At 47.9% G+C, this 23,491-nt stretch overlaps 1 protein-coding gene across 4 annotated transcripts in view; it reads left to right on the top strand.

The window, feature by feature from the left end:
• The window catches only part of FBXW7 (F-box and WD repeat domain containing 7), a 728,515-nt gene that overhangs the window by 620,690 nt on the left and 84,334 nt on the right, over window positions 1-23,491 (top strand). For 3 of the 4 annotated variants that reach the window (XM_078676925.1, XM_078676926.1, XM_078676927.1), the window contains one exon: window positions 7,155-7,237. In XM_078676925.1, the coding sequence (XP_078533051.1) occupies window positions 7,155-7,237 (83 nt within the window). Of the gene's footprint in view, window positions 1-4,181; window positions 4,391-7,154; window positions 7,238-23,491 lie in introns of those variants that run through there. The other variant, XM_078676928.1, reaches the window with a different exon arrangement.

Raw genomic sequence — 23,491 nt, 5'->3', positions numbered from 1 at the left:
AATACAATAAATGAATACGAGTTTTCAGACTTCTTCGTTTGAAGCAGTCTGACACATTATTGACACCGAGTCATGCTGACTGCTCATGTGATACCTACTTTGTTAACCATTGTCAGAGCAATATCATAGAGTTGAAGTAGTAGAGTCATTTGTTGCTAACTTTGCATTAATATTGTAAACTGTTGCGCCCAAGAGCACACCTTTAGATTGCTCTGATATTTAATACAGTTTGCATCAGTCTTGCATTCTTCTCCTTTAGTCCACTCCAGTTGTCATTAGCAAATTTTTCAACCAAATTATTGGTTATCACACGTTTTTGATAGATCAGAAAATGTGTGGTCCATTGATCCAGTGTCAGTCAGTGTGTTGAAGAAGGAAATGTGATTAATAACTGACCAATAGGTTACAGCCTTGCATGTGGGTGCTTGGCCTGGCTGGTGTTTACTGGGTCTGCAGGAATGTTAGACATAATAAGATGGCCTGTGGATGGGCAAACGCTGCCGGATACCATTAGTAGGAGACGATGTGGTGTAACAGCCAGAGCTGCCGACTTTGGAACTGGGAAACCAGGTTTGCGTTAAGGCGTCAGCTCAACATACTGTGATTCTAGTCTAATCACTTATTCTCCCTGTTCCTAAAAGATGAATGGGTCCCTATGCCATGTAACTGGTTCTTATGAAAAGCACTCCAATACCTTTGGGCTGAGTGTGCGCTATATAAAAATGCAACAACAACAAAACCCCTGGGTCTAGCAAAACAGGGCCCATAGTTAAGAGGTTGGATCTGTGATGAGCATTTGCTATGGATAACTAAACTGTATAAATCACTTAGGGGGTTAGTGGAACTGATTTAATTTGCTGTAATATAATTACTCGATATTACCACAGAATTACGTGAGACCCTAGCCTTGCATTTAGTGCTGTTTTCTTGGCGCAAAATGTGCCTTTGCATTCAAAATGGACACGAGGATGGATTTTTCACTAAGCAAATAGTGCTAAATTCAGCAAAACAGCATTAGCTAGCAGCTGCTCACGCTCTCTTCCTGTGTTCTTATGTATTGTTGTTGCCTGAAATTACTAAAAATTATGTAAACAGGTGCAATTGCGTAGTTTCCGGTAATTTTGTGTCACAAAAGTAACTCCTGCGTAATTAAATGTTTTGTGCCTACTCTCAATCTTGTCTGGAACATTAGCGTTGTGTGGTGGGCGGTAGGTGTTGCGATTCAATTTTATTTGAATATGATTTGGAACTCAATTGAGATCCACATATAAGCAAAACATAAATGACAACAGAAATTACAAAGCATAAAATTCTCAAAATACATTCCATTTATATGAAAACTGAAAAGTGAAAATCATATCTATTAATATAATTCTAAAAAACATTTAAAAAAATTAAAAATTCTGAAACAGAACATTTCATTTGGAGGATTGGAGATGGCATTGAGTAAAGATTTGGCAGAGAAAATGCTTAACTTTAAACATATAGGTCTCACCCACTTTCGACGATGAACCACTAGAGCAGGGCATATGAAAAGGATATGGGTAATATCCTGAGTTGAGCTGTCAGTAGGTGTTGCAGAGAAAGATGCATCTCAACTTGAGACTGCTTTTCTAGCTTATTGTATCGTTTTGTTCCTATCCCAAAAGGTAGTCGGATATTATGTTTGTTTGTCTTGCCATATACTGTATCTATTTGTTCCCTATCCCTTCGGCTCTCCTCCCCCCTTTGTCCAGTATCCCACCTGATACTACTGTAAAGCGCTCTGATACCCTCACGGGTCTGGTTCGCGCTCTATAAAACACAAAATAAATAAGACAATGTGTTCGATTCGATACAAAAACGACCATAAAACTAAAACTGTTTGTTAATAGAAATAAGTAGGCATTTGTAGAACGCTGCACGTATTGATGAAGCCCGTTTGTGATGTGAGCACTGCCCGTTTACGTTACAGACGAACATGCAAATGGTAATCGTGCTCCGGCGAAGAAAGTGCGCGTGGCCACGCCCAGCAATTTAGGCAGCTGAGCACAGCTCCCCTATGAGGCGCTGGAGAGCAGCATTAATCCTAATGAGAGCAAGGGAGCCTCCAGCAGCACCCCCCTGAAACATAGGCTGGGATTGGGGAATCAGGGGCGAGGCATTACCAAATCCAGGCACAGACTGCACCAGCCGCTGCTAAAGCACCTTAAAAATGCCCAGTTGTTGCGCACAGCCTTTTGTTTTTCGGTGTGATTCGAGAATGTAATTTGTGGGCTACATAGACCTGCCGTTCAAGCCTGGGTTGCCTACAGCCGAACGCGACCCTAATTAGTGAAAATGTGCTCGTTTGATCCAGTCGACCAGTCCCGAAGTATGCAGCACTCTATGCAATAAAAAATGATCCCTGGGAACATTCCACCTGCTTCCTCAAGTGACAAAAAAGAAACAGCCGCGTTCCCGAGATAGGCTCCCACGGCGGTACGGTGGGAAAGAGGCTGGCGTTGCGCCCCTCCGAGCCCTACCTGTGCTCTGCTCAGCCGCCACAGTGTGTGCTGGGAGCTCTCCGCCTCTGCGCTCCAGGTCTCGGTGCATTTGTCACAGTTGAAGCCGTTTCAGTACTCTCTGCCTTACCTACAGTTCGGTACCCCATTGGAACTAAGCACTGAATCGTGACAAGACAGGATGGAGTTGGCGGTTGCCCGACAGTGACATCATTAGTGGCGCGCCACCAAAAAGTTGCTGGTGCTTTAGGTGAACATGGGCTATAACATGAAAGTCACACATTTCCATGTATTTAGTTTATCATCTAAAAAGAGAGCACGCTTTTCAATAAACAGGGTTACCGGGGCTCACCCCTTTCCGTGGTCTAAGTACGTGTACGGTGTATCGATATATACCTCTAGTCTTCTTGGCACAAAAGGTGTGTCCTCGTGTGTCTGTGTGTGTATGCGCGCGCAGCATAACAAGAAGGCTTCAAAGTGGCCCTTTAGTGGTGTGGACCGTAGGACAAATGAAGACAGCAAGTAATCCTCTTAAATAAGTGCGCTCGCACCCGACACTAAAAGGGTTACTGATTATATTTGTTGCCTACTTGAAAATATGGCCAGTAAAAACGAAATAGTCTTGCGTTCACCTCCTAAAAGTAGTTAGTAAATACTCCTACTCAAAAACGTAATTTGAGTCAGTCAGTGCTCTACTCTGTCCCCCCCCCTCCCTCTAACGTGCTGTACCCTCAGCCACTTTGCTGTACCTTAGTGCTCTGTGCATTACTTTTCCCGTTTACCCCTTTTTATCTGCCCCTCGACTTCACTTGTGCTGTCACACTTCCCACTGTCTTCTGCCATCCTGTCCTGTGCCTTCTGCTCCCGGCATATGCCACCTGAATTTCTGTATATAACCCTTCCCCTCCCCCCCTTTAGTTTTGCTCTTAGCCCTCCTGCAGTACAGTCAACGCTCGGCCTCCCCCTGTGCCCAGCCGCCAACATCCCCCCTCGCGTGGTCTGCCCCTCTCCGTGCTGTGCCCCTCTCCGTGCTGCCCCCCTCTCCCTCTCCGTGCTGCCATCAGCCCCTGCACTCCTGTGCGCAGTGCTACCCCCGCCCACCTCCCGGGGCTCTGCGTCCACCCGCCCATGGCCCACTCCAGGTTGTAATTTCCAACAGCCACCTCTGTAATGGTTGTAAACTCGGTCCTCTCTGTCGCATGTCTGTACTCCCTCAGCCCCCTCCTCCTTGTTGTGCCCCCTGCCTCCTTGTGCTCTATCACACCATGGCCCGCGCTCGGCCCAATCATCGGCGCTTTCCCTCACCCCGCGGCACCTGTGTTTTCCCTCAGTCCCTTGTGCCCTCATACCCCCGCGTTTTGCCATGGGACATCTGTCCTCTGCCTGCTCTCAGCCGCCTCCCCCCCCCCTCCATCCCCACAGAAACGCCCCGTGTTGTCCCCTCAGCGCGTCACTTGCTCTGCCCCCAGGGCTCTATTCATTGCGCCCCCCCTGACCCCCGCCTTGTGCCGCGCGCGCCCTCAGACGGACCCATCTGCCCCCGTCTGCTCCGGTGCGTCGTGCGCGCCCGGCAGGAGCCGGACTGCACCACTGCAGCGGCGCTGGGAGGGGGAGGGAGGGAGGCTGTAATCCGAGCCGTGTATTCTCTGCGAGCCTATGACAGGCGCCGCCTCCTCCCCGGGCTCCGCTGCGCACACCGACACCGTGCCTGTGCAGCGCGCTGCCTGCTCTCACCGCGCGGCTCCTGCGTGACGTGCCCGAGCATGTCCACAGCAGACTCTGGGACAGACCTACCTGGGCAGGGCGCACACTGCCGGGCAGCTACACACCGGGGCGGCTGCATCCTCTGAGAGACCCCCGCCACCACCATGGGCTTCTACGGCACCCTCAAGATGATCTTCTATAAAGTAAGTGGCTGCCCGGGGATGGACGCCTGGGACCCGAGCCCGCGTGTTAAACATCTGTGCCAGGGCGCGTGTGCACCGAGCACTTCCCAAGCGGAGTCCGCGGGCTTCGATGCGCATGCAGTGGCTCTACTTGCCGACATTGCACGCGAGCGCCTAGTGTTGTGTTGCTTTTTTATTTAATGTGTTTTCTTTTGGATCACTGTTTTTCTGCCATTGTGGTGGCCAAAAGCCTTCCGGTGCCTGTACTGTGCATCCGTGTTTTAATGCTCGGATTTATAAAATACATACACTGTGAGGATGTGTTGAAAATGTTGCCCCTGCTCCCGCTGGGCGCTCGAGTGTGGATGCTCGCGTCCTTGTGTTTCCGGCTACCTGTGCCCCGTTCCCCTGATACTCCGAGTGTTTGATGGATGTTTGGGCACCGTGCGGCTGTTCAGTTCCCTGGTGTCACCTGGCTCTTGCTGCGACATTATGTTACCAAGCCCCACTGCATGGCAGCAATCTCGCCAGGAGGAGGCATGCTATCGGTGCCCCCAGAGATGCCACCGCACAGGCATTTGCAGAGATCTATTGAGTGAATAAGATGCGATGATGCTTTCGCCCAAGGCGGCGGTGCCCGTATGCTTCCCCGGCATAGCTCACTGGTAGAATTTTGTGCTGTCTCTCTGGAACTGAGCCGGGGTACAGAGAACGAGAGGAGCACTAACACATCCTTCCAGATGCCAGAGGGGCCGGGGAATCCTCCCGGTGCCTGCTTTTCAAAGTCTTGTGCACGGGTGGTCTGGTCTCCCTTCGCACGGATCGGATTGTTGTGTCTGTTTCTCAAGACGTTTTAAAGTAAATGGGGAGTCTCCGTGAGGGGTGCGGCGTCTGTCCTGTTGTCCCCACTCGGCAGATGCCTACACGTGATATCGGTTCCACTGCTGCCCCTGGGTGTGCAGGTTTGGGCCGTGGAGGCGAGCCTTGGCTCGGCCTCTGAGTGAGAACAGATCGTCTGTGCCCTGATCGCACTGCTAATGAAAGCAAAGAGCGTGCAACGAGTCCCGGCCACCTTTTCCTTGTAACCTGCTCACCTGTGAGTACCCTGCCTGGAGTACTTATTCCACAGAGGTTGCACCTCACGTGGGGATGCGGTGGAAGGTCCCTGTGCGGCAGATCTCCAGCCTGCTCACGAGTGTACGTTGTTTGGAAACGTAGCACTATCGACATGATGCTGCCGTGTGTGTGTGTGTACACAAACCCTGATCGCCCATTGAATGCCACATAAATCTGAGAGAGGCCTGCCAGAATCCATGAGCCCTTTGATTCACTAGCCCCCGTATCTGAAGTAATACGTCGGAGCAGCCTTTTCCTGCCGATTTCTCAGCTTTCTATCGATTTCCTGATCATTTGCAATACTTTGTAGCAAGTTCACCTTCACCCAGCGATGTCTCCACCCCCATGACTTTCCCCTCTCCCATCCGGCGTGCCCAGTCATTACATAGATACTGCTTTAAACATGTAATTCTAACTATATTCAGCTGTAATAAGCAAGCACCGTCTGCCAAGTGCTGTTTGGGCTCTGAAAAGTGTATCTAACATTATGTATGGTTTTATCTGAGCTCTGAAAAGTTGTTTAATACTGTCAGATTCCTTAACGCAACAGGAAAAAAGTTAAAGTATAGTATTTTTTTAATTAAAAAAAACATGTATTTAGCCTTCTCCAACGAATAGCTCGTGAGCTACCTGTAAGTAGCTCTCCTGTGTGAATTCCGCTCTACTAAACTGTATGAATTCCAAAACTGTGTATTCAAGACAACAAATCTAAGTCTGTACTTTCATAACTCATGAGCTAAGGTTTGTAGAAAATGGGTTTCCAAAATATATTTAAACCTTAGTTTTGAGCGATAAATCATTTTGGGAGACATTACTATGTATCATTACTTGTGCCAGGGTCGTTGCAGCCGTGGCCCTTCTGTATTACCCATCTAATGGAATTGCAATAGACAAAGCCTTTTTTTTAATTTACATTACTGTTGGCAACCCGGTCGAAGGCACTGAGATGATCACTGTTAGCAATTTTACATACGGTGGCCACTAATGTCATCTTGGTGTGGTCACTATTACAACACTAATATCAGTAACCTTCATTGAACACAAGTAGCTCTTATTACACAACAGTTTGGAAGGATACCCCTGAATTCTAGCATTAATGCCTGGACAGTCCTTTGGTTCTGATGTTTGTCGAGATCACAGTGCATCCTTTCATTTGAAATATGTCGAGCAAAGCAACACAGGTCTTCTCAGTGATGACACAGGCACTAATGAGACATCTACGCATAGCCGCAGATGTCAACTGGGCCCATGTCATGTGGGTCAAACAGCAAGTCGCATTTTTTTTAATGGCTAAATGCAGGGTGCATGCTGAAACTGCAGGCCAACACTCGCAATTACAAACGTAAAACTACAAGCTCCATAATTAAAAGGGTTGATGTCTCAAAATCTGGGGGTAGTTAACAGTGGCCTTCATGATATGGAGCCAGTTGGCCCAAGCACATAGACTGCATTGCAATTGTGTTCCCATAACAAATGGAGTGGAATCATCCAGTTAAATCTACAGAGAAAAATTCAAATTTTGAAGACTTGGTTTGCTCAGACTAATAACTGGAAGGCCAGACATAACTGGTGAGAGGCTCAAATTAAAGTAAACTGTAACCTTTTACAATGGATCGCACTGCATCTGGCACACCCAGTAATTCATTCCTCCTTTTTTCTCCCCTTTCAGATGAAGAGAAAGTTGGACCATGGCTCAGAGGTCCGTTCTTTCTCTATAGGAAAGAAGCCCTGCAAAGGTTCGGAGTACACCAGGTAATAACATTTACTGATGCATCCATATATGTAGTTCTTGTACCCTGTTTTCCCAGTGGCCTGGACACATGTTTAGTGTGAGGACAGCTTGGCTAGCATCCCTGCCTCAGGACACACGTGTGGGGTTCTCCATAGCACATTCTTGTCCTAAGTTAGAGACTTAGCTGCAGGCCTTCCCAGGGTACGGTTGTAAGACCCTCAAGGGGAACAGGATGATGGCACTCCAGGGCTGTTGACCTGCGCCGGGCACAGGTGTAATGCCCTCCTTAGCACAAACATATCCTAGGTCACAGGTGCTGGGTGCTCCATGTTTGCAGACCTTCCTAGGGCACAGGTGTGAGGTCTCGTGTGCAAATTATCACAGGGCAGGTACATGTCACGTCCTAGCTGCAAACACAGGGCACATTCGTAGGGGGCGCAGTATAAAATATCCTTAGGCACAGTTGCATGCCTCTCCCTAGCTGTAGACCTGTGTGGGTCCATCCTTAGTGCAAACTATCATATGGCACATGTGTGTGGCACTCCATAGCTGCAAACACAGGGCACATTCCTTAGGCGCGCAGTATAAAATATCATGTGGCACAGTTTCATGGCTCTCCCTAGCTGTAGACCTATGTGGGTCCATCCTTAGTGCAAACTATCATATGGCACAGGTGCGTGGCACTCCATAGCTGTAGACCCAGGGCACATTCGTAGGGCGCGCAGTATAAAATATCATGTGGCACAGTTTCATGGCTCTCCCTAGCTGTAGACCTATGTGGGTCCATCCTTAGTGCAAACTATAATAGGGCACAGGTGCGTGGCACTCCATAGCTGTAGACCCAGGGCACATTTGTAAGTCCCGGAGTATAACATGTCATAAGACGAAGGTACATGGCAGTCCGTAGCTGCATGGATATGTCGCCCTCTCATTAGTGGGAACTCTCACAGGGCAGAAATGCATGACTTCCCCTAGTTGCAGAACTCTGTGGGACCTTCATTAGCAGAAACTATTTTATAGTATGGGTGCTTGGTAATCCCTGGCTTCAGATCCGTGTCGCTCTTTTAGTGGAAACTATAGTAGGACACAAATGCACGGCAATCCTTTGACTGCAGACTTGAGTGGGGCCCTTTTAGTGTAAGCTATCGCAAGACACAGGTGCATGGCACTCCATGCCTTCAGACATGTCCAGGGTAAGAGTGTTTGGCACAGCACAAACGTATCTATGCCTCTCTATAGCTGCTGCCATACTAAGGCTCTCTATATCAACCGATCCTTGCTGTAACATAGGCACCCTTTATTGTTCTGATTTGTTTCCCTGTTTAGTCGGGTTTAATGTAAACATGAAGCCTTGTTTCACCATGGAGCATATTCACGGATAGATGGGTAGCAGTTGTTTCACATGCCAGATGACTGAGCGTGAACTCGCGTATTTTTGACTGGCAGTCACTCAAGACACATCTTGAGAAGAGTGTCCACAAAGGGAATCGAGCACTTGGCTAAGTTGCCGAAGTGAAATTAGTTTAGAAGTGAACTCAAGTTGGCTATATTCTGCCAGTGAGTTCTCTCAAGCATAGTTGTTGTCAGCCGTTCATCATTAAGGACACCCGGCGCCTATATTTATTGCATATGCTAGGAGTTCTGCATCTATAAATGTTGATGCCCTTGCTCCCTACTAACGTAACAACGAGCTCCAATTGTTAGCCGCTGTCATATTCAATCTCATCAGTTCACCATTTGCAAGGGTTCAGAACTTCCCCTGCTGCGAGGAGTTTACCGCTACTGAAGGGTTCCGCTTGCCAGATGCAATTAGTCGCGGCAGATCGCTTTGTGCTTGCCATTTTGGAATTGTATGCAATCTTTGTTGAAGTGTTTTCGGGATGTGCTCAGCCCAGTAATTCTTGCCTGATCAGAGTGTGTATGTTGACCTCTTTTTGAAGGTCATAACAGGATACTGTAGCAAAAACTGATGTAGAGCGTGTATGTAAGGTGGATTCCCATAGACTGGCTTCTCATTAAATACTAGGTTAGGTTGTAACCCTTCCTGTTGTCCTGTGTGTAAAGATGTGTTTCTCAGTTTGACAGCAAAAACAAATTAGTACGTATTGTGGGCATGAGGCATCCCATGTCCCAAAATACTGTTCTGTTCACTTATGGACTTCATGTGATCAATCGCACCACCACCCAGTGAACGTAGACCATGCTTTCCATTTTTCTGAGTTTTTCTGGATACTACACATAAGCTGTGTTTATTCGACAGAACTCTGGTCTTCATAGCCGAGGCCTGGTTATGGGGAACAAATACACTGAGGGCAGACAGTGGTCCTTGAGTGAAGAAGGGGGAGTTCTTGGAGGTTGGAGGGGGCAGCCATTGTTTCACATGAGCTTCATGTAAATTGTTCTTATTATTCGATAGTGTAACAGAGGGTCTTCACAGTAGAGGCCTGGATATAGGTACTTGAGTAAAGAAAGGGGCTGCTCTGGGGTTCACCAAACCCCAGGTTTGTGTCACTGGAATTTTTCATAAATTGTGTTGATTCGAAAGGAGTCTAACAGAGTCTTTACACCAGAGGCCTCATTTAACTTCTCTGAGTGCAAACAGAATACATTGGGAGGGTCTCTCTGAAATCCATCTCACCTTCGCTGTTGCCTAGTTCCTTGCAGATTTGGGGCAGTAAGGAGTACACCGAGACCCCAGGACCTGGGTGCCGGAATCCCTGGGCACAGACCGAGGAGAAGGTATAGCTCTGGAGCAGGAGGTTACGCCGGCAGAGAGCTGGAGGGATCCAGCGATGTTCACTGCACACTCAAGACACCTCAACACCCAGCCAGCAAGCCCAGTTTACTCATTATGCAAGGACATCTAAACGTTGTCCTTAAAAAGGAGCGAGCCTCGGATTCCTTACATACCTGTGGGATATTCTAGTTTCCACACAGGGCAGCTGAGAAAGGACTGGCTTTGTAGCGTTTCTATTTTTGAAGATGTGTAAAAGCTGTGTCATGCACATGGATGCTGCTTCATACTCGTGGATGCTGCCTCATGCACACGGATGCTGCGTCATGCACGCGGAAGCTGCGTCATGCACGCGGAAACTGCGTCATGCACGCGGAAGCTGCGTCATGCACGCGGAAGCTGCGTCATGCACGCGGAAGCTGCGTCATGCACGGGGAAGCTGCGTCATGCACGCAGATGCTGCGTCATGCAACCGGATTCTGCATAATGCACACGGATGCTGCTTCATGCACACGGATGCTGCTTCATGCACACGGATGCTGCTTCATGCACACGGATGCTGCTTCATGCACACGGATGCTGCTTCATGCACACGGATGCTGCTTCATGCACACGGATGCTGCGTCATGCACACGGATGCTGCGTCATGCACACGGATGCTGCGTCATGCACACGGATGCCGCGTCAGGCACGCGGATGCCGCGTCAGGCACGCGGATGCCGCGTCAGGCACGCGGGCGCCGCGTCATGCACGCGGGCGCCGCGTCATGCACGCGGGCGCCGCGTCATGCACGCGGGCGCCGCGTCATGCACGCGGGTGCCGCGTCATGCACGCGGGTGCCGCGTCATGCACGCGGGTGCCGCTTCATGCACGCGGATGCTGCTTCATGCACGTGGATGCTGCTGCCTGTAGCGCCACACAGGCCTTTGACATGCGCCAGCTGGATCCAGGCCGCCAGGCTTCAGAGTGGAAGTAGGGAGCTCACTACTCGAAGGTCATGCAGACACCACAGTCCTTCTCATCTGGCTCCAGTGATGCAAATTAAAGTGCTTTCACTCGTTTTTTAACATGTTGCAGGCACTGTTTTTAACACCTGACAGCCTGCTTTCTTGCCCGTTCACTCCCTGCTGCCACACACTATTAACCCCCTCAAGACCACAGCTTGGCCTCAGCCTGCGGAGCTTACCTGTGAGTAATTCAGGTGAGTTGGGGGAGGTGCAGAGATCTATGTGTTCTGAGGCCAGTCACAACTCTAATGTCATCAGGCAGGACTTGAACACACAAGGAGCTCCCTGCTGCCTAATTTTATCCATCATCAAAAGGGAGGGCGCCACATATTTTTCCACCTAGGGCACTATCCGGGCAGTCCATGTATGGGGAAGGACCAAGTTCAAGTTCCAAAATTTGTATAGCGCACTACTCACCCAGAGGGTCTCAAGGCGCTTGAGGGAGGGAGGTGCTTTACTTATCGAATATCCAGGTTTTTAGTTGTTTTCTGAAGGAGAGGTGGCTCTGTGTAAGGCGGAGGTGGGTGGGGAGGGAATTCCAGGTTTTGGCCGCTAAGTAGGAGAATGATCTTCCCCCCATGGTGGATCTGTGGATGCGCGGAATTGCGGCGAGGGCTTGGTTGGACGATCGTAGTTGGCGGGAGGGGGTGTAGAAGGAAAGTCGTGTGTTGAGGCATACGGGTCCTAGGTCGTAGAGGGCTTTGTGTGCGTGGTTGAGGAGACGGAACGTTATTCTCTTGTTGACAGGGAGCCAGTGGAGGTCTCTCAGGTGGCCGAAAATGTGAGCTTGCCGAGGGATGTCCAAAATGAGTCTGGCTGAGGTGTTTTGGATGCGTTGGCGTAAAGGGTGTTTCCATAATCCAGTCGGCTTGTGACCAGTGCGTGGGTGACCGTCTTTCTTTTTTTGGTGGGGATCCAACGGAAGATTTTTTTAAGCATGCGTAGGATGTTGAAGCATGATGATGAGACGGCGTTGACTTGTCTGGTCATCGAGAGGGACGAGTCCAGGATGAAGCCCAGGTTACGTGCGTGGTCCGTAGGTATGGGTGCGGTTCCCAGGGCCGGTGGCCACCATGAGTCGTCCCAGGCAGAGGGGGATGACCCTAAGATGAGGACTTCCGTTTTGTCCGAGTTAAGTTTAAGACGGCTGTTCTTCATCCACTCGGCTACTTCTTTCATTCCTTCGTGTAAATTGGTTTTGACGGTGTTAGGGTCTTTGGTGAGGGAGAGGATCAGCTGGGTGTCGTCTGCGTAAGAGATGATGTTGAGGTTGTGTTGGCGTGCGATGGCTGCGAGGGGACTCATGTATACGTTGAAGAGGGTGGGACTGAGTAATGATCCTTGTGGTACGCCGCAGATGACTTCGGTGGCTTCTGATTTAAAAGGGGGGAGGCGGACTCTCTGGGTTCTTCCGGCGAGGAATGAGATGATCCAGTCCAATGCTTTTCCTTGTATTCCGACGTCGTTGAGGCGTTGTATGAGGGTGCTATGACAGACTGTGTCGAAGGCTGCGGATAGGTCAAGTAGGATGAGGGCAACTGTTTCTCCGTTGTCCAGTAGTGTTCGGATGTCGTCTGTGTGATGAACTAGTTCAAAATAAGACTTCTCTTCCTTGGCCATGTCTACCATTCCACATGGGACTCCGGGCTGGCTTGGTGTAAACATCAGGCATAGTGTCGAATGATCAGGAGAGAGAACTAAAATAACTCCTGCTTGAGTTTGCAGATTTCCCCCAATTTGCGCAAAGATTTCTCATTTACTCTAATGTGCTTAGGTTTTTTGTGTGTGTAGTTATCAATTTTATTTTTTAATTTTTTACCCAGTGTAGGAACTTATTGGGTTTGGCAATGTGTGGTGCTTGCACAGTAAGGGTTCGATTATAACCAAGGGAATTCCAGGCTAACCTACATTCACACCACTGGAGGGGGCTTACCACGCGCCGAGACCGGAGGTGTGCTCCGTGACCGTTGCTGTACCTACAGCATACTGTTTGTTTCACCTGAAACTTCTGCTCAACGTGCTTTGTTTGCACATATGAAAGGGCCTTGACGCTTGTGTTTGCATATTAACATCGCTTGAATAAGCCGGTGAATGTGAACTGCTTTGTGTTTGTAGTAAGACAAAGCACTCCCAAAGCAAGCATAGTTGGCTGCGCATTGGAGGAACGCACATAATCATGAGTGCACAATAAGAGCATTCACTGAGATTCTCGAAGGTCACCCCTTTTCAGAAGTACTGCAGTTTAAACCCTGCTCTACCACGGCAAATAGAAGGGAGAAGAAGAAGAAAGAGATTGTGTAAAATGACTGCCCTGCAGAAAGACTTTCAGGTGCTTCCTCCTTTAGAAGAAGTTAAGAAGTTAACACCTGTTTCAAAGTGTTTGGTAGTAGTATTACCTATTTGTAAGGTGAAATATTGCATTTACTTTGAGTGTTACACTATATTTCACAGTTGGAATGATTATTGTCATGTGTTTTCATGATTCAGTTATGCCAGATCCCAGTTCTTGACTGACCAAGAAATAGAATAATTTACAAACAACCTTATTGGCTTGAAGCAATTCAAGACTAGTCTAGGGAGAAGCAGATCTTCGTAGTATAGTACGCTCCCTGTTATAGGCCTTTTTGACGGTCAGGGGCTCTACTCTTCAGATCTCCTGGTTTGTTGGAGAGTGCATTGCTCTGTCCATGGAGGTCTTGCTTTTTGCACAAATTCGGTTTTCATAGTCCCAATAGTACAGAGTTGGCATTGATAACAGGTGCGGAAGAAATCAGGCAAACCATAGATAGCCGGGGCAATGCGGATCTGATCCTTTTGGATCGGTCAGCCGCATTTGATACAGTCAACCACGCTCTCCTAATTGATCGCCTTGAAACAATAGGGATCAAAGGTACCGCGCTTAAATACATCCCTTCTTTTTTGAAAGACTGTATCCAGACGGTCTCTCTTAGTGATTTTACATCACCACTCTTTTCATAGCCCTGTGGGGTCCCCCAGACCTCATCTTTGAGCCACACTTTGTTCAATCTTTATGTGACCCCACTTGCAGACCTGATCAGATCTCCCTAGTTTTTTATGTAGATGATACACAGATTGTTGTATCGATCACTGACAATCCTGGGGACACAGCAGCTCAGTTTCACAATTGCATGCGCCACATCGGAAGTGGATGAGGCGCAATTGTCTGAAACTGAATTCCTCAAAGACTGAGGTTATGCTATTTGGCAACAATCCATCGTTTTGGTCCAACAACTGGTGGCCCCAGGAACTAGGGATTTTGCCTACCCCCAGTAGTGACCAAGCAAAAAACCTTGGGATAAATATTGACACTAACTTATCCTTTGAAAGACAGATTAATCATATCACTTCCTCATGCTTCTTCATCCTAGAAGCTCTAAGGAAAGTGTTGCCTTATATCCCAGCAAGTCTACAGAAGAGGGTAGTTACAACTCTTATCTCCTCCAAAGTAGACTATGGCAATGCTCTCTTCATCAATATCCGAAAGCGATTTCTTCAAAAGCTACAAACGCTACAGAATGCATCGACGCGACTACTACTGCCAGGGCTCTGGTTGGCCTTCCTAGATTTTGTTCGACCAAAGAAACTATCCGTAAGCTTCACTGGCTACCCCTGATTCAGAGGATTAAATTCAAGACTTTATGTCTATCTTTTAAAATTCTGAAACAATCTTCGCCTCAGATACTTGAGCATCTTATTACTCCTTATGCTCCTCCTCGGCAGCTGAGGTCATCTGGGCAAAATTTGGCCGTTGTTCCACGTTTTAAGAGAAGTAGAGCAGGTGGTCGTTCTTTTAGAGCACGGGTACTCATAGTACGGCCCGCGGGCCGGTGGCGGCCCGGCAAGCCTTCCCTGGCGGCCCGCGGCCCTTGCAGACAATTTACCTTTGTTTTAAAACAAAAAAAATTAAAGAGTGATAGCAAACACTGAGCGCCGCGTCTCTGAGAGACTCTGCTGCTCTGTGGGGGCCCGGGCATTCCAGTGATAGTCAGAGTGCAGCTGCAGGGGCGCTAAGAGGTGAAATACAAAAGCCTCATTAGCATACAAATGGTCTTTTAAAGACCCGTAAAGTGCTCGGGTGCGGCTGTGTGTGTGTGCCAGGAAGCTGTCTCAGCTCAGGCACACACAGGCAGATGAAGAGGGTGACAAACCCCTGTTATGTTTTACTTTGTCCCGGTTCTTTACTACCCGCCTCCCCAGTTTGCAGACCACCACATAACGGACACTTACTAAAATCACTACCAAGCTGTACTTTGTTGCTAAGCGACTACCGATATTACCCAAAGCTAATCTATGATATGTATTTAAGACAGACCTATGTACCAGCTCACTTACTGGACAGGCGAACATTCATATGCTGTATATCTACCAAGTTGTGCCGCTCACCACTGTATCCAACCTTTAATAGCGGATACAAAAGATCATTCACGTTATGTCCAGGTTAACCTAAAACCTATAAAATAGATTTAAAAAAAGACAAATGCTGGGCGATGTAGCACAAGCTTACAGGTTTTAGAAATAAGCACCGACTGAAGGTTCTACCCACATTAACAATCACTAACTTCTCCAAAAGTTAGGGATTGAGCAAGAGACCGGAAAATACTTTCCCAGACAGAGCCAACCTGAAGACGCCAACAGCAGTCAGGCCCTGAAAAGAGACTGAAAATAGTGCACCGCTTGATCAAACCTGCCTCTGGTGAGGCAAATAAGCCCACAGGAACATGTGAAAGGGGTGCTGGGAGATTGCTAAAAGTGAGCCGAAAACATTTATACTGAAAGAGGTGGCTGCAGCAAAGCTCCACACACCAAAAATGTAACAGCTATGCAATAAACACAAAGAATCAAGAGGCAAGCCGGTAAATTGAGAAGCAATTGGAGGGAGAGCGATAGAGGGAGCGAGAGCGAGGGGGACAGAGCGAGGAGGGGGACAGAGCGAGGAGGGGGACAGAGCGAGGAGGGGGACAGAGCGAGGAGGGAGACAGAGCGAGGAGGGGGGCAGAGCGAGGAGGGGGGCAGAGCGAGGAGGGGGACAGAGCGAGAAGGGGGACAGAGCGAGGAGGGGGACAGAGCGAGGAGGGGGACAGAGCGAGGAGGGAGACAAAGTGAGCAGAGCGAGGAGGGGGACAGAGTGAGGAGGGAGACAGAACGAGGAGGGAGACAGAGCGAGGAGGGAGACAGACGAGGGGGACAGAGCGAGGAGGGAGACAGACGAGGAGGGGGACAGAGCAAGGAGGGGGACAGAGCGAGGGGGACAGAGCGAGGGAGACAGAGAGGGAGACAGTCAGAGTGAGTGAGAGAGAGGGGAGTGAGACAGAGCGAGGAGGGGGGCAGAGCGAGGAGGGGGGCAGAGCGAGGAGGGGGGCAGAGCGAGGAGGGGGGCAGAGCGAGGAGGGGGACAGAGCGAGAAGGGGGACAGCGAGGAGGGGGACAGAGCGAGGAGGCAGACAGAGCGAGGAGGGGGACAGAGCGAGGAGGGGGACAGAGCGAGGAGGGAGACAAAGTGAGCAGAGCGAGGAGGGGGACAGAGTGAGGAGGGAGACAGAACGAGGAGGGAGACAGAGCGAGGAGGGAGACAGACGAGGGGGACAGAGCGAGGAGGGAGACAGACGAGGAGGGGGACAGAGCAAGGAGGGGGACAGAGCGAGGGAGACAGAGCGAGGGAGACAGAGCGAGGGAGACAGAGAGGGAGACAGTCAGAGTGAGTGAGAGAGAGGGGATTGAGACAGTCTGAGTGAGACAGAGGGAGAAATAGGGAGAGATGGAGGGAGGGGGGGAGAGGGAGCGAGAGGTTGAGAGAGAGAGAGGTTGAGAGAGGGAGAGAGAGGGGTAGAGAGGGAGAGAGAGAGAGAGAGAAAAAGATGTGTGTATGCCGGGTCTGGTGGCTCAGTGGACAAAGGGACCTGTGTTCAACCTCATGGTCACAATTTTTTTAACACTCTAGCCCGCCCCCTACTTCACTGACCCCGCCCCCTCCGGTGCGGCCCTCGGACACAAACTACACTGTAAATTTGGCCCCCGAGAGAAAGTTTATGAGTACCCATGTTTTAGAGTGTTGGCACCCAAGCTGTGGAACTCTCTTCCTGCCCATATTCGCGCCCTGGATGAGTTACTGGCATTTAGGAGAGCCGTTAAGACCTTCTCTTTCCCATTGGTTCTTAGGGTTTCTCTGCTTGGTTTCTTTCTCGCCCTGACTGAGTTGTGTTTCTTTTCCAGATACAGCGCCGGGACGCCCCTTTGCTGGGGCAGCTGTGCGCTTTAAAAATGGAAATAACATAACATAACATACTGGGCACTCCGAAACATAAATCATCTTCCTAAGCACTGATTCAACTACACTGGCTCCCTGTTGATAAACAGATTCATTTTAAGGCACTCCGTATTGCCTTCAGAGCTTAACAAACTGTTGGCCCATACTATTTGATTCAGCGTTTCAACGCTACATTCCTTCTCGTCCTCTACGCTCATCCACAAAGCGGTAATCATGTGATCCCCAGATTTAAAGGGAGAGGGTTCATTGTTTGCACCTCTTAGTAGTGGAACTGTCGTCCAACTGAACTTAAAATTAAGACAAATCTGTTAGATTTCAGGAAACATCTAAAAACATGGCTCTTCCGCAAATAACTGTCTTTTTCTGGATCCTCTTAGCTTTATTGTCCACCTAGCGACTAGATACCCCCAGGTAATTGTCACGCTTTATACATTTTATTTTCATTTCATTCAAAAGTTCGATTTTGGGAGCCTAAACAATGCAACCTATCTCCAAGACAGCTGTTGCTGGCTTCTTATAACATATAATTGATAGCTTGCAGACAACAGGATTGCTTCCAGTGAACCTTTTACTAATGTGATGGCTCTGTGGATATATGCATCTGCTGCAGTCATGTACGATTATAAGATGATTGATTCTATATAACCTGTTGGTTAAGTCATCCTTTCTTTCTGAGATTAATAATCAATGTAGCTGAGTAGGGTTATATTAATATTGGATACATGTGACGCCTTTTCTCGAGGTACTGGTATAGGGAGTGATTATTGGCAGTGTTCATGGGGGATTGCTAATTACCACTGGTGCCCTGGGTGCTCAGATACCAATACTTGTATAACCTGGTAATGACCTGTACACATGATTGTACAGGGGCAATGAAGAACTGCAAGGTTTACACTCCAGTAGACAGAAGAAGGTTGAACTCAGATGCAGTATGACACAGGTTTTATATCTAATAACTTCAGTGTTCGGTCAGAGCCGCATCTTTGAAAAATGTGTTGTATGGCCCAGTAGGAAAATAGAGCAAATTAAGAAAACATCAACACAAAATGAAAGATGGTTCTTGCACTTTCAAGTCTAAAATAGCACTCAAAACACGAAAACACTCTTTAGCTGCTCCAAGTAAATTAATACAGAGCTCTGTGCTAGTATTATCCGATGGGGGAAAGGATGGGTTTCCCTTTTGTCAGATTTTGTGAAGATTCAGGCTTACTATTGGCTCTGTTTTCTGCAGCCAGACAGTGGTCATAGCTGCCAGGCAGAATTTTACAACTTATCACATTGTCTAGGATATTTCTGGTCTCTGCTTAGGGTTCTCAAAAACCCATGGCCCAAGTCTGAACAACTTGGGGAGTCTCAGCCCAAGTTGATGAGATTTTAGTACAGTTGTCCAAAATCCAAGTAAGCTATTAGGCCAGTTCCCAAAGTCTCACTGTAGTTAAGTGTTTGGCTATGGTTATTCACAAATAGGACATACTTCAAGCCTAATGGTGCTGCACTTTCATTCCCAGGGTAATGATATCAGTATGTTGTCAACCTCTTAAAATACTTTTCCTGGAAACCGCCTCATGCATCTCCGGAACACATGTTGGCATCAGAGTAGCACCACCATTTACTTCAGCGCTGTCCATCCCATCATAGGCACGGACTTGATGAGCCAAAGAGTAACTGATATTCACAAGCCAGCTATGACTTTCTAGTAATTCCTCTTCAGCACTCATAGTGGGGAGTTGGCAATCATTATTCCCAGGTACTAAAAGGATTTACTGTCCCATCACAGGCGGAGCAACAGAAGAGCCCCCTCACTGTCATCATTCAGTGCAAATAGAATATTTTCTCCCAATTTGTTTCTAGGCCTCAGATGTCACCAAATGTTCCTACTTCACACAACCGACATATGTGTGTTTTTCAAATAAACAGGCTTGTTATCTTGCAACTTGCAACTAGTAATTCCAGCCCAGACTATGTCCTTGACTCATAAAGGCAGCCTTTATTCTGAAAACAAGTGGGTCTATTGCAGAGTAAATGGGAGTGGAGATAATGGACTTCCTTGCCCCCCTGTCCAGGTCCCTTCTTTTCGAAACTGTGGAGTCCTGAGTCAGACTTGCTACTACCTCCTGCAAATTAGTCCAAGATGCTTTTCGGCACCCGACATCGCCAAAACAAACTCCCTATCTCCCTGTGTCACTTTGTCCATTGCAAAATGTCACAGATTCACTGCCTTTTATTGTGTATTACTCGTATTGGTCCACATGTAACAGTCCCCTGTTATCATTGTTACCCTTTTAGCTAGGGCTTTCTGAAGAATTTTGTTATCAACATTCTGTGGAAGCTGTTATAAGCTGTATAGTCTATTGTAGGTGTAATGGGTCTTGGAAAGCGCTTCACTCATTCTTTTCTAGTGAGCCCTAGGAGGATTCAAGAGGCAGATGCCTCCCTCAGTGCCCTCATATCTGTTGTCCAATATTACTTTTTACTCTCGCAGCAGTACCCAATCAGTTTAAGTATATAATCAGCAAATGTGTCCATGGAGCTACCAAACTCCCTGGAGTAAGAGGAGTATGAAGAATGGTGATACTGACTTCTCCATTTCTTTGTGATGTGTCCTCCTCTGCAGCTGTGAGGTGCATCTCTTGAGGAAAAATATGATATTCACTTACTGCCTCTTATGGCACAATCCTGCTCTCTATCGCTTAATGTAGTCATTAAGTCCCATGAACTCTTTTAAGTCTGTAATCGGGTCCCTGGAGACATGTTGTGACCAGTGTCCTAAAGTTTAAAACATGTATTTAACACTCCTGCTGTGTGCTCAAGGATCACATTGAGTCCTGTCTTCATGTTATGACACCCATTCCACTCATAGCACCTGGCGGAAGTAACCTATTTCCACTTCAAGTGCATTACTACTAATGTCAGTCCTTTAGAGACCCAATCTGCTCCCTCCCACTCAACCAAGAGACCAAATAATACTTTTAGGCTGGAGCAACCATGGCCATTTCGCAGTCCCAACGCAATTAAACAGAAAACACAAAAAGTACTGCACCAGTGGACCACATAGTGGCCTCACATGGTGTTAGCACCCCCATAGGGTAGGCAGGGGGAACAAGTCAGTCCATCTAGAAGCAAAGGTCTATCTGCAAACAACTAGCAAATGTTGGCAACACTCTCTGTTCCCAGTACACCTTTTACAAAGCACATTCCATTACCCTTGGGGCATGGATTAGGCATCATAGCACTTGTGCATTGCCATTTCAATATTTCGAATTGTTTTTCACTTTTTAATCCACCCTTAAACAATCCTATAGCATTCTTAGCAGCCTTCTCAGCATTGACTGTACTGTTAATCGTTAAGGCATTAGCCAGTCCCTTACTGCACCTTCCAGAACACCTATCCTACCCAGGTTATTTGGTAGAATTAATGTGCCAAACAAGACTTACACAAAAATAGCAAAACATATCAACAAAGTGATGTCATCGGTATGTATGAACACATAGTGCTGCCTTCAAGTTTCCTAATAGAAGCGAAACCAGTTCAATAACTTGCGTCCAATGTCGAGAGTAGCAGTCCTATTAGCAGCGAGTGTTGAAATGAGAAGCTGCATCATATTGTTGACACGTTTTCCTATTTTTGTCTTTGGCACATTAATTGTCTTATTTATATTAGTCAAAGTGAGGTGACTCATGGGATAATGCATTGTTTTTACGATACATTGCCTCCCTCGGCTATTTTGATAGTCAATGAATTGGTGTTACAGTTGAATCCTCCCTGGAAACTTTTTCCATCACTTTGATTTTCGAACAGTGAAGTATTTCTGGTCTTTCTCAGGTAGAGATGGTAGGGCCTAGGCAACTGACTCAAAACCCCAATTACGTACTTTAAGTGAGTCATATGATTTGGAAAACTATTTGATATGGCATGAAATGGCTGCCCTTAGAAGATTATGGTGTGTCTTGGTATTTGATCACTACATGAGTTTGGAAGTCTAACTTTTGCATCCACACTGCTTAGGGTTTTAAAATGGCTTTAGTAGAGTAAAATGTAGAAGAAGAGCAAGCTACTTCTTTGTTCTCCCTCCTGAGGCGGAAGCCGGGAGGTTCTCCTGCACCCCTTTGCAATCTTTTAAACTGCTACTTTGTGTATCGCTAGATTTAAATAGCGTTTTACCAATTTTAGGGTGTATTGACATTGCGCTTGAGTAAAAAGCGTTTTTAATCGCCACATACCTGTAGCACCAGCTCACTGCTGCCTGGGCCCACTCTGAGCTGAGCACAGACGCTGAGGGTGTGGTCCCGGGAAACCGAAGCCTCCACAGCGGCCATCTTGGGGGTAAGGAAGCGCTCTGATGCGCTCTAGTTCCATATAAAAGGGCTCTTCGCCCTCGGGCCCTTAGCAAGCTACTTCTTTGTTCTCCCTCCTGAGGCGGAAGCCGGGAGGTTCTCCTGCACCCCTTTCAATCTTTTAAACTGCTACTTTGTGTATCGTTAGATTTGAATAGCGTTTTACCATTTTTAGGGTGTATTGACATTGCGCTTGAGTAAAAAAGAATTTTTAATTGCCACATACCTGTAGCGCCAGCTCACTGCTGCCTGGGCCCACTCTCAGCTGAGCACAGACACTGAGGGTGTGGTCCCGGGAAACCGAAGCCTCCACAGCGGCCATCTTGGGGGTAAGGAAGCGCTCTGGTGCGCTCTAGTTCCATATAAGAAGGACGGTCTCCCTCCGCGTAGCGGACGCGATTGCGGACACGCCTGACTCACGCCGGAGTCATGCCAGAGTCGCGCCCGTCCGCACCAGGACGGGCCCAGGGACCAGTCCCCCTGTTCTTCCCCCGCCTGGCTCAATCACATACCCGTGCCCCTTCCTTTTGCAATTAAATCATGCCACGACCCCCCCCAACTCCCTGTGCAAAAATTCGTTAGACCCCTCGCGCAATCAACATAGTTGCGATATTGCCCCTATCAACTGATCAAATCGCCTGAGACCAGGCAGAAACAAGCCCACAAGCTCAATATGGCACTTTTGGATTGCCGATCCCTGCCAAAACATGTCTCCGAGATTTCATTTCTACCGCAGGACACGGCACTGGATATACTGTTTCTTACTGAAACATGGCTAGGGCCAAGTTCTGGCCCAGATATTGTCCAGGCTTTGCCCCCGGGCTACCTAATCCAACATCTTGATCGATCAGGGAATATAGGTGGAGGGATTGCTATCCTCTATAAGAATCATTTAGTCTGTCGCCTCTTAGGCAGCCCATTACTGGACTGTGAAAATGTTCATTTCTCGATCACTCTCTCACCTCTAGTTTCCCTCACGGGGCTTTTAATTTACCGCCCTCCAGGATCCCTCGGACAATTCCATAGGTCATTGTTAGAAACGGTTGTAAATCTCGCCAGCTCAGCCTCCAATTTTACTATACTAGGAGATTTGAACCTCCACTTTGACGACCCACATGACTCTATTGCTGTGGATCTGGCTCAAGATCTAGAGACTTGTGAGATGCTTCTAACAATCCAAAAGCCTACTCACATAAAGGGACACCTGCTTGACCCCATTTTCTCTAATATCACCGATCTTATCACTTTGCACCCGAAACCGATTCCTTGGTCAGACCATTTCATCATACCTTTCACTTGGAAACCCCCTCCCCCGGCTAAAACCCTTATCACTAAACAAACAAGACATTGGTCTAAGCTTGAGATAAACATATGGTCGGAAGCATTAAGTACTACTTTACCGCCCGCCAACCCGGACATCAATATAGCAAACTCAGAGTTCAAACAGTGGATAGAGAACTCACTGGACGTTACCTTACCTAAAAAATCTGTAATTCAAAAAAGGGGATCTATTAACCACCCTTGGTTTAGTCCAGGGCTCCGAAAACTCAAACAGAGCTGTAAAAAAGAGGAAAGACTATGGCGGAAAGACTTCGATCCGGAGACAAAAATCAAATATAGAATCTCCATCAAAGCCTACAAAGCAGCGCTCAAGGCTACTAAAATAGCCTTTTACGCCGAGAAAATCATTGCATCACCCAACTCAGCGAAAGAGATCTTTACAATCGTCAAAAGTTTGTTGAAACCCCCGGATCCCCCTTTGGCCCCACAAGCTTCCGGGCCCCGCTGTGAAGAATTGGCACTTTTCTTTCACACCAAAATTCAAAATATTCTTCTGGCCCTCCCACCCGTCTCTATCCCCCAATCCCCCCTGTCACCCATACCTCCTCATCTTGGTTCTACTCCCGAACTT

Source organism: Lissotriton helveticus, chromosome 2_1 (genome assembly GCF_964261635.1).
Source record: "Lissotriton helveticus chromosome 2_1, aLisHel1.1, whole genome shotgun sequence".
In the NCBI taxonomy this organism is placed as follows: domain Eukaryota; kingdom Metazoa; phylum Chordata; class Amphibia; order Caudata; family Salamandridae; genus Lissotriton; species Lissotriton helveticus.
This window is presented reverse-complemented; position numbering and strand designations above follow the sequence as displayed.